Genomic DNA, 19,249 nt, shown 5'->3' with positions numbered 1-19,249 from the left:
TAGCTGACACCTCACTTAGATGACTGTTTGCTTTAAGACAAACCCCATATACCGTTCTTTCTGATAGCCAGGCACCATCTGACTTCTTCACCACACTTTGCTGTAGCATCATATCTTTAATGATCGCTTCATTGAGTATCTGTACTGAGCAGGGCCACGTCATCAGAACTAAGTGATTAGGGCTTAAAATAAAGTGCGAGTTCAAAATCTATTCATATAGCTAAATATCTATATGGATATATAGATATTTAGCTGTATATACTATATATAGCTCTATATATATACATATATATATATATCTCCCTGGTCCACTACAGTGGCAGCATTATTAGCTTGTTAGGAAATAATTTAAGTAAACATTTGGTAATTCTAATCATCATTAATCTAGGAAATGGTATAGAATTTAAAGTACGAAAATACATGGGATGTTCACTTATATGGGTCAAAAACTTTAAAGTTCTGTTTAAGAAAGCAGTGAGGGTTATACACAAGGCAAAATTTTCGGTGATGCTCATCCACTAAGGCAAAACTATGCTGGCAGGACCAAGATGTCCCAAAAAGCAAAGAAAGTATGAACATGGCAAATGTATGGTAATGTGAAGTTGACAACTGTTGAGCAACCTCAAAAGCAAGAGATGTGAACATATTCCACTGACTTCCAAATCTATGACCTTGGGATATCAGCCCTCTGCTTTTCTTTATTTCTGCTTTAAGTTCAAAGGAGTAAGTCAGTTCCTTAACATGCAACAAGTGTGTTTAAGGTAAAACCCAGTTCCTTTCGAGGGATTTCCAAGTCACACAATGTTGTTATAGTGTTTGAAGAATGCGTACACCTGGAAAAGACAAAATCTAAAATCCAGGTAGCCTAGAGATGTACGTAAACTGCTCTGCATTGTACATTTTCACCCATCTGATGATGAAAAGTTAAAATTAGTAAATACGTAAATAATAACACAGTTGCCATAGGGTGAGCTTCAACTTAAAGCAGCCCCTGTGTTTCAGAGTAGAACTATGCTCCCTAGAGCTCTCAACAGCTGAATTTTGGGAAATAAATCAAGATCTTTCATTTAAGGCACCTCCTGGTGAACTCAAACTCCAGCCTTTAGATTTACAGCCTTGTCGTTAACTGTTTGCACAAACCTCATTTAAGCCATTAGCAAATTCAATGGACTTCTGAGACATAAGCCCAGCCGTGCCTGCTCCAGAACCGAGCATGGATGAACTGGAATATTGCTTTTGGGGACACAATGAAGTTGAAATGGGATTCTGGGTTGAAGCTGCTTTTTTAAAAATATATATTAAGCTGCCTATTAAAAGAGCCTATAGACCTAGGTGTTTAGAAGGAACATATTTATTCCCTTGGATAAATCTACTTTGACCTTTACAAATCCCAAGATTAATCAGCTAGTCATTAATCTGGGCCTGCTGCTTTTTATAATGTATGTCACACATAAGAATATTTATTCAGTTTTTGGTATGCTCTACAGAGAACACCCTGAGACGGACTTCAAATGCCAACGCTTCCTGATGAATAAAACAATTAGAATTAAACAACCTTCTGGCCTTCACCCTCTTGAAAGAATGAATTTTGTGTGCATGTTTTAGCATAAAAGGGTCAATTACAGACCTAGTTGAGCATGCTCCTTTTAGCTTCATCTATATGGAAGTTTTAACAACCCAGTAAGGGGTCTATTGCTGATCTTTAGATCAGACCTTCTTTGGTGCTTTTGAACAAGAGCAAGAAGGCTGGCTGTTCACCTGCTCTGTTTTCCTTTGTCTTACAGAAATTTTTTGATCTGGAAAGAGAGAACGCCTGTGCCTCAAAAGAACAAAAGAATAACACCTTTCCTAAATTAAATCGCAACAAGTACATGGTGACTGATGGAGCGGCTTACATTGGTAGGTGTTGCGCTTCGGTAAGGCTCTTTGAAAATCCACACCACGAGCAGGGAAGCTATGTCACTGCTGATGAGTTGGGGAGAGCCTGGGGTCAGGAACCAGGAGCTGGAGGGCAGAGAGCTCTCCCACCAACCATTTCCTCGATCGCCCGACTTCTATGCTAGGATTTCAAATAAGATGTATTTAGATCAATGTTTCGCAGAAAGTTGGGCCCATTGGCCTCATTTTACAGGTAGAGTTGAATGGTTCCAGGTGAGCTCTGGCAGTGGAACTGACCCTGCTCTTTGCCCTTTTCCCCAGGCCAGACTCCTAGCGTGAGTAATGCAAGACTTACCATAGTGTGGTTCAGTGACAACTCTGTCATCATCTAAGCCAGCAGTTCTCAACCTGTGGGTCACGACCCTTAGGGGGTCGAACGACCCCTTCACAGGAGTTGCCCAATTCATAACAGTAGCAAAATGACAGTGATGAAGTAGCAACAAAAATCATTTTATGGTGGGGGGGGGTCACCACACATGAGGAACTGTATGAAAGGGTCGCAGCATGAGGAAGGTTGAGAACCACTGTTATTCTAGCCAATGATCCCACCACTGCCGTTTTCTACATTTACCTTTGTCTGATATACTTAAGCTATTTTTAAACCTTAGGTCCTGTCCTCTGTAAACTGGGGCTAATAACAGTTCCTACTTCACGGAGTGAAATTTAAATAGGATAGTGTCTACAAAGCCCCTTGTACAATTAAAGCACCAGACACACAGATTCTGGTGAGCTGCTGTCCTTCGAGTTGGCCCCTAACTCTTGACTCCTCTGTAAACCACAGAACAGCATGCTGGCAGTCCTGGCCATCCCATGACCAGGTGTGTATCAACCGGTTGTTATCTGTGCGGGTTTCCTAGTTTATATTCCTAATCCCTGGAGCCTGGGGGCTCTGCTGGAAGCTGCTCTTCAGGCAAGCCTCATTGACAGATGGCGGTTGTGCGCGAAGTGCGCTGACTGCGATCAGACTCAGATCTCCAACACGGAAGCCACGAATTCTACCAGTGTATTATGGCATAGAGATAATATCCAATGAATCTTAAATATTATCACTAAGGTAATAAAATCCCCAGATACAGAAATCAAAAACACTGGTAGCATGGTTTACTAATCCATAGAAAACTACTCTAATTTCCCCTGACCTAGTTGGGTCCAAAGTAATCCCTTCTCAGGTATGACCAATGAGTGGAAATTGTTGTCTATCAAAAGAAAGAGCATAAATCTGAAAATGGAAGTATGGTTGTGCTGTTTAAGTGGAAGTCAAAGCAGAAAAGCGAAACATGTGTTTACAATGTAGAAGTAGGGAACTGGTATCAGTGTTCCACAATTCAGTGAGTAAGTAAAAATATATGTCCTCTCATTTTTAGGGTGCTTTTAAGTTTGTAGAGTAGTTTATCTTTCTTGGTTCTCTTTATCTTGCTTGGTTGCAAAAGGAGAACAGTTTTTATTGGCTGCAGTTTAGAAATGAGGAAACTTGGTCTAAAGACATACGTGATTTAAATATGTAAACATACGAGAGGATTTGTGTATCTGTGTATGTTTCTGTGTATATGTTTCTGTATATGAAATGAAGGATAAGCAAAGAGACAGTAACTGAATTAATGGTTTCTTGAGGGCATGGCAGGGGAGGTTAGAGAGAAATGGGGAGTTATAACAATGAGTACAAAAGACAATGTTCTAAAATTGATGGTGATACAATTATACAACTTTTTAAATATGATTGAACTATTGAAGTTTGTAATATGTTAATTAAAAGTCAATTAAACTTTTGTAAGTGAACAAATAAATAAATATGCAAACATAGTGATAAAGGAACAAGGTTTGGAATCCAGGGTATCCATATTCCTCACCCATCCAGCTCTCAAATACAAGTCGCACATAATGCCCTTGGCCATGTGGAGGGGGGTTTACTTCTGATGTGGTGTGAAGATGTTCTGTCTTTTTCCATTTTCAATAGTGTGGCATCACCTCAGTATGTCAGAGTAGTGATATTTTTATTGCATATCACTCCAGTTGTTATGGAAGATAGAGTGTTTTATTCCTATTGTCCTTCTCAATGACACAAGATGTGGTTGTTTGGGTTCATGACCGTAAAGAGAGTAGAACAGTCAACGTCTCTTTAAGCACGCTATATGCTAAGGGGTGCAGTAGAGCAACAAGGGGAGCAAAGCAATGAAGTCCCTGGGGAATACTAAAAAATAGACTTTGGGGCCAGAGTATGGCACCCCATCAGACTCAGCTGGGAAACACTCCTAAAGGACAACAAATAGACCTGGAACTATTCATAGGATTTTTTGTGTGGCAGTTTTTGGTTGTTGTTTTCTTTTATTTTCTTTTGCTCTGCCTTGTTTTTGTGCTTATTATTGCCTCTGCATGTCTATCTAGTTAAGATAGGTGGATTAAAAATCCAGGGGAGAAAATAATAGGACTGATGGTTGGAGCGGGGTGGGGGTGGGGGGACAGACACAGGAGAGTGGGGGGTGGGGCAAAGGAAGTGGATGTTAACAAACCCAGGGACAGGGAACAACAAATGATCTAGAATTGATGGCAAGGAGGGAGTAGGAGGTCTGGTAGGGCTTGATCAAGGGCAATGTAACTGAGAGGAATTAATGAAACCTGAATGAAAGCTATACATGATAGTGAGACAAGAGGAAAGTAAAATGAAATAGAGGAAAGAACTTGGAGGCAAAGGGAATTTATAGAGGTCTAAATACAGGCATGTACATGTGTACATATATTTATATATAATGATAGAGAAATAAGTATATGTACATATATTTATAGGTTACATATTAAGGTATCAGATGGACATTGGGCCTCTTCTAAAGTACTCCCTCAATGCCAGAATACTTTGTTCTAATAACCTGGCATTCCATGATGCTCAGCTTCCCAACACAATCGATGAAGACAAAATGGGTGCATAAGCAAATGTGGTGAAGAAAGCTGATGGTGCCTGCCTATCAAAAGATATAGCATCTGGGGTCTTAAAAGCTTGAAGATTAAAAACATTTTTTAATTAAAAAAAAAGCTTGAAAATAAGCAGCCAATTAGCTGAGAAGCAACAAAGCCCAACATGGAAGAAGCACACCAGCATGTGTGATCATCAGGTGTCGATGGAATCAGGTATCAGGCATCAAAGATCCAGAACAAAAAATCATATCAATGTGAATGAGGGGGGTGCAGAGTGGAGACTCAAAGCCCATCTGTAGACAATTGGACATCCCCTTACAGAAGGGTCACAAGGAAGAGACGAGCCAGTCAAGGTGCAGTATAGCACCAATGAAACATACAACTTTCTTCTTGTTCTTTCTTCTAGTAATGCTTCCTCTCCCCGACTGTCATGACCCCAATTCTAACTTACATTTCAGGCTAGACCAGAACATGTACATGGGTACAGATCAGAGCTGAAAACACAGGGAATCCAGGACAGATACACCCCTCATTACCAATATTGAGAGAAGCAATAAAAAGAGGGTAAGGGGCTGGTGGGGGAGAAAGGGGAAACCAATCACAATGATCTACATTTTATCCCCTCCCAGGGGGATGGACAGCAGAAAAGTGGGTGAAGGGAGACATCATCAATCAGTGTAAGACATGAAAAATAATAATAATTTATAAATTATCAAGTGTTCATGAGGGAAGCATAAGGGAGAAATGAAGAGGTGATACCAAGGGCTCCAGTAGAAAGCAAATGTTTTGAGAATGATGCTGGCAACAAATGTATAAATGTGTAACACAATGGATGGATGGATTGTGATAAGAGTTATACGAGCCCAAAATGAAATGAGTTTTTACAGTACGTTATAAAGAACAATAACAAGTTTCAAGGTTGTTTAATACAGACAAAATTTTTGGCTCCATTATTGAAAAACCAATGGATGGAGCAGATTCTATACTCAGTAGGACTGAGGGGCTCAAATGTAAATAGTTTACATGTGGGGTTTAAAGTATGGTGTTTTGCATACATTTGACAATGACATATATATTTAATGTTCTTTGGGGAATTCAAAAATATTTTGGAGTCAGACAAGTCTAACTTAGAAAGCACTAACACTTAGAAAGAGAAGGGCACATATTCTCCCAGAGCCACTGTCTCTAACAACCAAACTCACTACCAGCAAGTTGATTCTGATTCTGACTCATAGCAAGCCTGTAGGACAGAGTCAAATTTTCCCGTGCGTTTCTGAAACTGTAACTCTGTATGGGGGTAGAAAGCCTCATCTTTCTCCTGTAGAGCTGGAGAAGTCTGATCTGGTAGTGCTAGTGATGGTGGTGATCATTGTTGTCCCCTTCTTCTGCTTCTGCTTCTTCTACCTCTACTTCTCTTTCTCCTTTTCCTCCTTCGCCTTCTCCTCCTCCTCCTTCTCCTTTCCCAGTACCAGTGAGTCAGTTCTAACTCATAGTGACCCTTGTACAACAGAACACTGCCTGGTCCTGCGTTACCCTCACAAGTAAATTGCTTTCATGTTTGAGTCCATTGTTGCCACCAGTGTGTCAGCCCATCTCTTGGTGGGGGGGAGGGGTTCCTCTTTTTCATTGACCCTCTACTTTACCAAACATGATGCCCTGGTAGTGGTACGAGTACTTATGAAGATAACGTATGAAAATCTCCTAACACCATTTTTTATATATCTAGATTCTTAGTAAACATTTATTTAACCTACAAAACACATTTTTAAATGAGTTCATTTTACAAATAATATTTTAGCAAAACTTTATTTGCCTAGAGTGAAACATATTTCTACTATAAAATGATTTGCAGAGCATCAAATGAGAAAAGTCCTCGATAATGTAAATAATCACCAGCAGGTTCTGGAAATTTCTTAAGTCACCACTCACACTTGCTGAGAAGGCAGAATTAAGAAAAATTGTCCATGAAATTAGAGCTCCGCGGAGTTTTCACAAGTCTTACAGGACATTTTTCAAGCTAGCATCATCTCTTTATTTTTGAGTATTGTATAGTGTGGCTAAGTCCAGTCTCGCAAACCTATCTCAAAGATTGTTTGAATTATTTGCAGTCTGACAAGGCATGTTGGGTTAATAGCAACACTTTTAGTGGTGAACAGGTTGGTGTTATTCATGAAGATTATGTAGGTGGGTCTTCATTATATAATTTTGATAGTTGAATAATGGTGATGGTTGGATGATCTTTATTTTTGTGTTTTTATTGCTATTGAAATTGCTAGGAGCTTTTAGGTTAATAGGTCACTTTATAGGCATAAAAAAAAACCTAACTTATGCCTTTCTAAATTGAGCTTATGTAAAACCCTCACTGTTTTAGTCTGGGTACTATAGAGAAGCAAATCCACAGAAATTCATGTATAAGAGAGAGTTTTGTGTAAAGGTTAAGTGCACATCAAGAAAACATCCCAGCCCAGTGCTGCCCAAGCCCACAAGTCCAACATTAACCCATTAATCTATATGTCCTACACCAATCCACAAAGTCCTCCTCCATCTCACAAAACACACACAATGATGCCGACTGCAGAAGGAAAGCCAACTCAGTGCACGTGTAAGCATCTCAGCGCTGGCAGAGGTCTCCACACGGCTGCTCCAGCACCCAGGGTGCATTGGGGTAGGTTCATGTGACTTCTTCTCAGGGATGTCTTGCAGGAAGTGAGCCTTGCCAGCTAAACCAGGGAACTGGCTAAGGCAGCTACACCCTGGTCCAACCATCAGAAAGCAAGAGACCTGAGAACTAGAAAGGCGAAGCTCACTGAGCCATTTATCCCTCCACCCTTCAATTAACCCCACATGTGTTTATTGGCCAGCTTGGCACAATAAACTAACTACCTCACTCATTTTCCTGTTATTGAGGGTGATGCTACCGTTCTCCAAGAATGTGAGCTTCAAAGGGCATTTTGGAAGCTAACGTGGCAATCTCAAATGAGCTAAATGAAACTGCATCCTGCTTAGAAAAATGCTGAAGTATATATGTGATTTTGATGTTTAGTCAAAGCATTAGGGATAAAATTTAACAATGGTGTAGGAATTCCTCTGTGGACATATTAAATCTGAGAACAGCTATAATTCATTTTTGTTGATCATTATCCAGTTCGTTCAGATACATGGGCACATAATACCATCTTCAAGATCCGTGGCATGTTTGAGCCCATTGTTGAATCCAGTTGGCTCATTGAAGGTTTTCCTTATCTTGGTTGTTATCTATGAAACAGGATGTTCTTTTCAAATGATTGACCTTTCCTGATGACACATCTATACAGGGACAACATTCTGCTGAGATAGACAAGGTGTTCACTGATTAATTTTGAGAAATAGATCACCAAGACTCTCTTCCTAGTCTATCTTAGTCTCGAAGCTCCACTGAAGCTTGTGCATCATGAGTGAGCCTGCTGGGATTTTAAACACTGTTGCCACAGCTTCCAATATCATAGCAACATGCAAGCCACCGCATTACAACAGACTGATAGGTATGTAGGACATTGATCATTTGTACATTGTTATTTTTTCATGTCTTACACTGACTGATGTCTCCTTTCACTTTTCTGTTGTCCATCCTCCTGGGAGGGAGTTATAGCTACATCATTGTGATTGGTTCCTCTTTCTCCCCCCACCTTTCCCTTACCCTCCTGGTATGGCTACTCTCAATATTGGTCATGAGGGGTTTATCTTTCCTGGATTCCCTGTGTTTCCACCTCTTATCTATACAGATGTACATGCTCTGTTCTAGCTAGCTGGATTTATAAGGTAGAATTGGGGTCATGATAGTAGGTGGAGGAAGCAATAAGAGCAGAGGTAAGTTGTATGTTTTATCGGTGCTATACTGCACCCTGATTGGCTTGTCTCTTTCTTGTGACCCTTCTGTTAGGGGATGTCCAATTGTCTATAGATGGGTTTTGGTTCTCCACTCTGCACCCCCCCTCATTCACATTGATATGAATTTTTGTTCTGGATCTTTGATGCCTGATTCCATCAACACCTGACGATCACACAGGCTGGTGTGCTTCTTCCATGTTGGGCTTTGTTGCTTCTCAGCTAATTGACTGCTTATCTTCAAGCTTTTAAGACCCCAGATGCTATATCTTTTGATAGGCAGGCACCATCAGCTTTCTTCACCACATCTGCTTATGTACCCATTTTGTCTTCATCGATCATGTTGGGAAGGTGAGCATCATGGAATTCCAGGTTATTAGAACAAAGTATTCTGGCATTGAGGGAGTACTTTAGAAGAGGCCCAATGTCCATCTGATACCTTAATACTTAACATGTAAATATAGGCACATAGATATATTTCCTTATCATTATATATAAATATATGTACATGCCTGTATTTAGACCTCTATAAATGCCCTTTGCCTCCTAGTTCTTTCCTTTTACTTTCCTCTTGTCTCACTGTTATGTTCAGCCTTCATTCAGGTTTCAGTAATTCCTCTCGGTTACATTGTTCTTGATCAAGCCTTACCAGGCCTCCTACTCCCTCCTTGCCATCAATTTTAGATCACTTATTGTTCCCTTGCACAAACTAGATTTTTGTACAGAGGCTCCTGACACATTATTATGAACTATTTGAAGGATATTCTATTAAAGTGTAACAATAAGATTGGCCTAAACATAAAAGGATTATTTCCGTACAAGTGAATAATTCAGGTATTATGATATGAAGCTAGCCTATGTTTGCCCAATATTCCTGTATCAACTGTGCTTTAAAAAAAATAGTAACAGGGGATAATCAGTGACAATATTAATGGAAAATCTTTATGCCCCAGCGGGATGATTGATAAGACTCTCTACCATAAATTAACAAGGGGGGTCTCCTAAAGGAGCCAATGGCAGATTTAAAAACAAAGCAAAAAACTATAGATCCAGGAATTGGGTTTGGGCTCTCACTAAATCCTAGCTCCAATTTAAGAACAATTAGTTCTTACATCATGGTCCTGCTCAATATTCACCCTCAGGAAAGGAACCCAGAAGATATAGGTGCTATAGAAAAGTGTGGTGAAGAAACTAAATGGTGCCCAACTGTCAGATAAAATAGCATCTGGACAACAAATAGTTTGAGAATGATGAGGGCAATGAATGTACAAATGTGCTTTACACAATTGAAGTATGTATGGATTGTGATGAGTTATAAGTGCCCCTAATAAAATGATTTTTTAAAGCAGTATTAAATCCACATGTTCCATTTCAACTTTGTTAATTTCTAATAAAAAGTCTTCGATTATCTTTAAAAAAAATAGCATCCGGGGTCTTAAAGGCTTATTTGCAAACAAGCAGCCATCTAAGTCCTCGTGGAAGAAGCACACCAACATCAGTGACCAAAGAGTTGTAAATCATATAATCTGAAGCCAAAGGACAGAATAGTATCAGATCCTGAATAGTAAGATTCTGGTTTGTAGAAGGCTATGGTTGTGAGGTCTACACAGGAAATAAGTCTCTGGTGGTTTTCCTCTATTCATAGTAGAGGGATGGGAAGAAACTGGTTACCAAACAGAGTACAGTGGAGAGATGACTGTAAGAGATAAAAATGAGAACCTGACTTGCACAGTTAAAACCCTATCAGTTGATGACCCCTCTGACTCACGTTGGGCCTGGGGTGGTTTTCAGCATTTTCCATGGGGTTTATTGTTGTTGTTGTTGTTGTTGTTGTTGTTGTTCATATTGGGGTCCATCTCAGATGTGTTTCATCATTGGGGATGACCCTCTTGAATTTTTGTTGTGTTTTTCTGTTTTTCAGTATATGAAACCCAGGATTGATAAACCTGCCGGGTGTACATTGGAGGATGGGGGTACAGTGGAGGATGGGGTAAAAGGGAGCTGATGTCAAGGAGTTCAAGAGAGAAGGGAATGTTTTAAAACTGATTGTGGTAGCAATTGTACAATATTGCTTTATTTGATTTGACTATGGAACAATATAATATCTGTGTTAACTCCCAATAAAATAGTTTTGGGGGAAAAAACAGATTGTCCTAAAGATGTATCATTTTTTGACAACATGATTGTGGGGTTATATAAATGTGAAAGAGCTTTCACTGTGCAGGTAACACTTGATTTAGGACCTGCTGTTCTCAGGCCCTGATGAATACCTTAAAAAGTAAAATGAGGGGCAATGGAACTGCCTTCCAATACTCCATGTGGTGCCATGTATAAAAGGGGGTTTTACATGTGTGGGCATTCCAGAGGGCAAGGACAGACCAATGGGCAAAAGCTATAAGGGGGCCCCTTTTGTTTCGCTATTGAGGTACCCTTTCTCAGGAGCTTTATCCATGGGGTGTTGGGTCAAGGATGCCCCGGACTTCAATATTTTATTCAACCAGTTTTCCTGCATGGAGGCTTGACACAATGTAAGGTCAGACTCTACACTTCAAGAAAACTTCCTGGAACTGGCTCTTAACCAGTGAAGAGAGCAGCTAGAGCATACACCAACCTGGGGTGGTAGTCATTTGTAACGCAGTCTGTCGGTCATCTCGGTCTTGTTGGTAGCTGTCCAGCTGATGAGGACTCATGGCAACTCCATGTGTGCAGTTTTCAAAGCTGTGACCTTTGGAAGCAGGTCACAAGGTCTGTCTTCTGTGACACCCGCAAGCAGGTTTACAGCTGCCAAACTTTGGGCTAGTGGGTGAGCTAACCGTATATTCCACCCAGGAACTGACTATGAAGAAATCTCTTTCAATGAGAATAGTTTTATTGTATGGTATCATAGATCATTCAAAAAATTGTCCTGCAGGGAGGCTTGACACGATGGAAGGGCAAACTCTACTTTTATAGAATTCTTTATGGAACCAGCTCTTTTTTTAAAATCATTTTATTGGGGGCTCATACAACTGTTATCACAATCCATACATCCATCCATTGTGTAAAGCACATTTGTACATTCACTGCCCTCATCGTTCTCAAAACATTGGAACCAGCTCTTAACCAAAGAAGGGAGCAACTGAGAGCTGAGACCAGACCTGGGTTGGTGGTCACTTGTAACTCAGTCTGCCAACCTTGTTGGTGTTGTCAGATTGGAGTATCTGTCAGACTTTGGTTTCACCATTTATTGGCCATGTTGACTTGGGCAAAATGTATTCGCCTGTCTTTGCCTCACTCTCCTCAGCCATGAAGTGGGGGTGAATACACAATGTAATAAATAGAGAAAACTAAATGCACTGATTTGTTCCTAGTAGGTATTTAATACACGAAAGTTTGTCTTTTACATCACTTACCTTTCCACCATACCCCTAGCTTCTCCCTTCATTCTCCAATGGACTAACCTTATCTTGTTAACAAATATGTCTTCCTGTCTTGGGAGTGTGGCTCTCTCTTTCCCTAATTAATTCCTACGAATCCCTAACACGCCTTTTCTGACACATGTAGTCATAGTTAGAAACCCCTTCATTCTCTCGTGGCCTGGTATACATACCTCTCTTCTACTGTCTCATACATGTGCCTTTATAATTATCATGTTCCCCGGCTTGACATCTTAAAGTCAGGGAAAGCTTGTGTCAACTTTATATTTTTAATTTCTGATAAGGCACTTGGTCATAGTAGGCACCAAGAAATGCGTGTTGAATAAAGAACAAAGATCAAAGAAATAAACAGAACTCCACTTTCCTGAAGAGAATCCTTTTTTCCTCTTGCTGAATCCCTCTTGGGTTACCAAAATCAGATTGGCAGTGAGCATGCTGGGGTTTGGTTGTTGTCAGTCCTCATGAAGTGAACTCCAACTCATGATAGCTCCGTGTGCAATAGAACAGAATGTTGCCTGATCCGTATCACCTTTATAATTGCAGAGATGCTCGAGTGCATTGTGGCCACTGTGTGCTTTGAGTGTCTTATATCCTAGGGCTCTCATTTTCCAGCCTTATGTCAGATAATATTCTCTTGCGAATCCTCGGATTTTCATTGGCTAAATTTTTTAAGTAGATCACCTGGCCTTTCTTCCTAATCTGTCTTTGTCTGAAAGCTTTGGTGAAATCTGGCCATCGTGGATAACCCAGCTGATATTTGACCTACTGGTCATAGATTCTAGCATCATAAAGCTCTAAACGCTACTGCAGTTTGACAAACTAATAGATGAGCGTGGATCCTGAGATTAGCTTAGCCTTTCATTAAAACCCCACCCTTGGCCACAGTCTAAGGGTTTGAATAGCCTTGCTATCAGACAGAGAACATTCACTGTAAACTCAGTTATGGCAGGTGTAGTCACATTGAAGAAGCTCTGGTGACGCTCTTGTGGGGTAGTGGTTACACATTGACCTATTAACCTCGAAGTTAGCAGTTCAAACCACTAGCCACTCTTTAAGAGAAAGATGAGGCTTTCTTCTCCCATAAAGAGTTACAGTTTGGGAAACTCACAGGGACAGTTCTACCCTGTCCTGTAGGATCACTGTGAGGGAGTTGGCATTGATTCAATGGCAGTGAGATTGGTTTGGTTGAGTTGGGTAAAATTGAAATACCTTATCATTTGGTCTCCCTTTTGACCCATATGAAGGTTGCTTCAAATTTAAAAAAAAAAAAATTTAAGCAAAGGGTATAATGCATGTGGATTAAGGCTCCAGTGAATTCCATGGTCCATCTGGCCATGGAACAAGGATGTAAATAACTTTACTATCATGTGGAGTGTAATGAAAAGTGGATTATTGTAGAACTAGTAGTTTAAAATGTAACACCTTATATTTTTATTTCCTTTTTGACCCACTTTTAAAATGTATTCTGTTTTTTAATATTTCTTTTTGATTGGGGTTTTTCTCTGGTTAATTTTATTATTGCTGTTGGGTTTGTTTGTTTGTTTGTTTGTTTGTTGGATGATTGGTTGGATGGTTGGTTTGCTGGTTTTTAAAATATGTTTTCCAACATATGAAATCCAGGATAGGTAATTCTATAGAAATAGTGACTGGATTCATGATTTATTGGAAGCATGGGAGGGGAGGTTGAAGGGAAATGAGGAACAAATAACAATGAGTACAAGAAGGAAGAAAATCTTCTACAACTGATTACAGTGATGGTTGTACAGTTATTCTTTTAAATCATTTTATTGGGGGCTCGTACAGCTCTTATCACAATCCATACATCCATCCATTGTGTCAAGCATACTTGTACAACACTTCTAATATGACTGAACTATAGAAGTATATGACATGTCAATAAAACTATTTTAGAAAAGTCATCAAAACGCAAATAAAAAAGCACAATGACAATGGGGGGGGGGGAACTCCTTGAATATGGGGCTCTTATGGAGCCATCATGAGGCAGACCCCAAAAGTTATACCTGGAAATCTGCCCTTAGAGTCACTGACCAGAGTTCTGGTCAAGGGTCTGAGCCCCGGATGAAGAATGATTTTGAATCCAAAAAGGAAAGCTTTGTGTGTTCAGTTGAACAGGTGGTGATCCTGTTCTGACTTCAGCTCTCTCTTTGATGCAGATGCTTCTGAGCTTTATTATGAGAATCCTTCATTTGTGCATAGGGATTAGAGGTTGTCGCTTTGAGAAGGTAGTAATTGTTCACAGGATTTTAACGTGTATTCCTATATATTTTAAATGTTGCTCTATTTAGTGCATTGTGTGAGTGTCAATAAGAAATAACATTTACGAAAAGCAACAGCAGATGCCTTGTTTGGGGTTTCAAGTTGAACAAAACTGCAGAAAATGCCAAAATAATATGCAAATATTAATGTGCCATATGTAAAGCTGCTTGGGATTTTTTTTCCTGAGCTGTCAACACAATTTGGTCTCCCTGTCAGTATTCCCGGTTGCTTCTTTTGTCATTTTAAAAAAAATAAAATCTGCTCTGCATGTCATTATTTTGGGAATATTCCCCAGTGGCTATGAACTCTTCACCGTGGTTTCTTTTGTTTGTTTTCAGGAAATTTTGATTGGGTAGGGAATGACTTTACCCAGAATGCCGGCACAGGCCTTGTTATCAACCAAGTAGATGTGAGCAGCGACAGGAGCATCATTAAGCAACTGAAAGATGTCTTTGAAAGGGATTGGTATTCACCTTATGCCAGAACCTTACAGCCAACCAAACAGCCCAACTGCTCAAGCCTGTTCAAACTCAAGCCCCCCTCCAACAAAACTGCCACACACGATGCCAGCAGGAGGGAGCCTTGAATGCCCTGACGCGACAGCTCCGGATTTCATATTTCCATGTAGAAAGGATTTGAACAGAGAAAAACAATTTACTATGCCCTTTTCTTGGGGAAAAAGCACACTTATTTTCAGTGTTCTCGGATGTACCTGTAACATCTAACAATATCTTAGCACCGTGTACACTAAACTTAAGACTTTTATATTGTTAACTTTGGCAATATCCTTTCAGCTTAGAAGGTAGTTCTCATGTTTGCATACTGATTTTAAAACTTTGATTCCTCGTCCTTTCTAGTTTGAAAACTTTTCCTGCTGATCCACCTAGTCAATTTTTAGGAAGCTTAGCCGGAGGTAAGCTCTTTAACACCAGACCAAGAACTGCTAACTTGGAATCAGTGAGGACTTTGCCTTGGGGAGGAAACTTGTAAAAGCAAGTGTTTATCCTTGTAAACCACCTCCATGACCTCTCCAGTCTTAGCATGAAAAGCTTACATCTCATGCCAGCTTTCAGAACTACTTAAAAATACCCTTTGGCCTCCTTGTTCAGATTTTACTAATATCATTTCACTTGTCACAAAATGTCCTTTTTATATAGAGCCTCTAGCTTCACCTAATCATTAGTTTCAAGTATGATCATATATTTTGAAAATGTACAAGTTGCCCAGAATGAATAGAAAATGAAAATTATCATCTTCCATATTCCAACTATACTTTCCCTCCAACTATACTTTCACCTTCCAGCTATACTTTCCCTCTATCAAATTGGTATTTTTAAAACCAGATCCAGCAACATGTGTAGCATTTTCTTTTCTTTAAAACTCTGAAAAACTAAGTAGCCACTTGCTAATAGCCAACAAGCTACTAAGTCTGCATACTGAGAATAAAGTTTCTCAAACTTATTTTACTTATTTAATGGTATTTTAAAGGAAAGCACTTTATGCATCAGTAGGTTTTAATTCTCTAGAATCGTGCTGTTAAGAGGATGCCAGTAAATGTTTATAGAGCTATTTAATATACTTCTGCTATTTAATATACTTCTGCTATTTAATATACCAAATGCTTTTCAGAAAAATGCAATTTAGATACTCTGCTTAACATATTTTATTATTAAGAAACAAAAATGTTGATTGAATTATTGTTCTATAATGCATATTGTTGTTTTCTATCAATACAATATATAATTCTAGAAGGAACGCCGTTGTTACATGAGAGAGAGGCATGGCCTTTTCGGCGTCGAGCCAGAGGGTCAGGATGCTCCATCCTGACATTACTCCGGATGCCCATGTGGCCCAAAATGAAGTCCTTCCAGACTTGGCCTTGATTTCTCTTGATCATGTACGAACAGTTACACTCAGTTACCTTGCAAAGACATTGTGGAGGTAGAACATATTTATAACTTGTTTTGAAATCAAAAGATCCTATATAAATGCTAAGCATTATGATGTATAATCTTTTTCTCAGAATAATCTTTGTGGTGTCCTAATAGAATCAACACCAGGTCCTCCCCAAGAACTCAAAAGGAAAAACAAATCCGCAGCTTCCAGCTGCCCATGAGGATAAAATGAACACAAAAACTGGGAAGAGATCTGGATCATCCTTATCAATGGAACATTTTGTCAGATCAATTTGTCATAAATAACATCAGCATATAACCAGATCTCACGCCAGGGGTTGTTCTTTGAACCAGCATACACATGAATTTTCAGAGACAGGAAAAGCGGTCTCGTATATTTCCCTGACAGACTTGATTTTAATCTGCCAAAGGAGAATGAAGAGGAACACAGGAATGCTATCTGGTGTACTCATGTAGTGCAGAATGGCAATTTGTGGTGATTTGATTATCAGATAACTTCCTTTCTTGTTGTTTGTAAATATTGCTTTACTAGGTCCTCTCCCCATTGAAGAGGGCTAAACAGGGCCGTATTTTTAAGGGAAGCATGTTTTTGTGAATTATTGGAGATTTCTCATTGATATTCTTCATCAAAAATGGCCAGGTCAGCAGACTCTAAATATTTAACACATATTCTTTCTTGCTGGAATAAGATGTGATTCTTCCAATCTTCTAGCATAATAAAATTTATTTTTGTGTTTATTGGGGGTGGGGAGAAAGAGTGCAAAGATTAGGAATGAAGACACCCAGGCCGAGTTGGCTCTTGGACGAAGAAAGGCCGTCTAGCAGGAGGGTGGGAGGGACATCTAAAGGGAGAAGGGATGCTGTGCCCTTTTGAGCGTTCCAATCTCTCCTTGAGTAATAGGGCCTGGAGAAGAGGGTGAGTTTGGTGTAATGGGGCCCTTTCACTGTCACTCATGTTTGCATGGGACAGAAGATAATTTTGTCCTCGATGAAATGGCCATCACTGCCATTTTCTCCCAAGTTCCAGAAGAATGGTAGCACTAAGAACAATGTCCCAGGATTTCCTGCTATTCGTCCCCAGCAGCAAAGCTCGACTCAGTTTGGGTGATTTGATTATCAGATAACTTACCTACCAAACCACTGACTCCATGAGGCAATGTGTGTATCAGGAAGATGGCCTCTGTGCAGAGTGTCACAATGGGACTGTGTCCAGCATTTCATCCTGCTGATTTTTTTTAAAATGTAGATCATTTGTCTGTAGAGCTGATCTTCCTCTCCTAGAATCATGTCTATGCTAATTGGACTACCAACTTCCAATCTTACCCCTGTAAACATCCCAGGAATTGATTTTCAAGAAGCAAAATAACAAAACAAAAACACCACAATCTGAAACTCTACTCATATGTCTATGACACAAAATGATGAGGAGAAGGTAGTTATGACCTCCTGCCTCCCCTCCACATGGACACACCAGGAATCATTCGGACTGGCGGGAGAACAGGCATCACCAAAGCCAACTGAGCCTCTGTGAGCCCTGGGGGCAGAGTGGTTATGCACTGGGCTGCTAGCCACAAGGTCAACCGTGGGAGAACCCCAGCAGCTGGGGGACAAAGATGAGGCGTCTACTCGCGTCAAGAGCGACAGTCTTGGAAACCCACACGGGCAGTTCTACCCTGTCCTCTAGGGTCACTCTAAGTCACAATTGACTCGAGGGGTGGTGAGCTTGTGTTGAATGTTAATGTTAATCTAGTGCCTTTATTCTCAAGCAATGATTTTTAATAGTGATTTCCTCTAAGAAACTCATGCTGCTTCTGTGGAGTCCAATACGACTTGATGGTGGGTCCTCCGGTCAAAAGCTTGCGTATGTGCACCGACTATTTTTACAAAGCCTGTCGCCTTCCCAAGCCCTGTAACCTTGATCACCTCTGAATCCAATCATGGGTACACACTGTCAAATATATTGATACGCTGTGGCCTTCACGACATTGTCCCCGACCACTGTTTTCCAAATGATTGGCTCACAGCTCTATCAACATGCGGGATCCGATGTGGAACATTCTAAGGTAATGTTCATGATGTTTTAGTGCGGGTACCTGAAAATGCTAGAATCGAGGCACCCTGGGAGTGTGCCCACCTGGTAAATAGATTCTTCATGGACTCGCGTGGTGCTGTGGAACATCGAATGGAAATCATTGTCTTAAAGAATGTCAAATCTGGTTCAGTAAAAAGAGCAAAGAAGTTGCATCTCTGTAGCACGGAGAGCTTGTGCCACTAGGTCTGTATCCACCCCGGGTGTTTCGCTTCTGATTGGCTATTAGTAAAATAGGTCTAATAATATTTTTTTGTCTTACCCTTTGAGAAATATGCAGTTACTGGGTGGCTGAAAGTGCCTCACTGAAGCTGGGACTGAAAAACAAAGCTCATTTCCCGCCAGCCTGGGACTGTTTTCAAATGGTTGATGCATTCTTAGCTGCTTGTTTGTTTTAGAAATTCTTTGGAACTAAATTCCAAGGGAGAAAAATAAAAAGACTCTGCAAATTTCTTAAGACCAGACCCGGGATCCATCTGTCTCAGGAATCCAATCCCAGAATCTGCCTTTTTCTCTTGCATATGAGTGTTGGTGTAAATGTTTCTGTCCAAAGTATGTCTCATTATTTTTACTGCTGAAGGAATGGAACCAGCTGCCTTGACTGTCCATAGAACAGTGTCTGTAGTGAACGGCAGTTTGCTGTGGGTTATTCACACTCGGGCCCTGATAGACAGCTTCTCGTTTTGTGGATGAATGTTCAGTTCTTTCTTTTGTTTTCTCATCTTAGTTCCAATGAATTGGTACACTTTATTATAAGTTATTTGCAGGACAAAATTAAAATAACTTCCATTTGGTGAATGATAGGTTGGATAAATGAGTCCATATCCAGAAAGTTCTCCATG

General features: G+C 40.1%; 1 protein-coding gene across 1 annotated transcript in view; it reads left to right on the top strand.

Annotated features, from left to right (window-relative positions):
* Window positions 1-14,988, top strand: part of PLD5 (phospholipase D family member 5) — a 456,985-nt gene extending 441,997 nt beyond the window's left edge. Inside the window, exons 9-10 of the mRNA XM_075540593.1 lie at window positions 1,785-1,899; window positions 14,741-14,988. Of these exons, the coding sequence (XP_075396708.1) occupies window positions 1,785-1,899; window positions 14,741-14,988 (363 nt within the window). The remainder of the gene's footprint in view (window positions 1-1,784; window positions 1,900-14,740) is intronic.
* The last annotated feature ends 4,261 nt before the right edge of the window (window positions 14,989-19,249 follow it).

The sequence above is a fragment of the Tenrec ecaudatus genome, chromosome 1, assembly GCF_050624435.1.
Source record: "Tenrec ecaudatus isolate mTenEca1 chromosome 1, mTenEca1.hap1, whole genome shotgun sequence".
In the NCBI taxonomy this organism is placed as follows: Eukaryota; Metazoa; Chordata; class Mammalia; order Afrosoricida; family Tenrecidae; genus Tenrec; species Tenrec ecaudatus.
The sequence above is the reverse complement of the archived record's forward strand: the minus strand, read 5'-3'. Positions and strand labels throughout refer to the sequence as shown.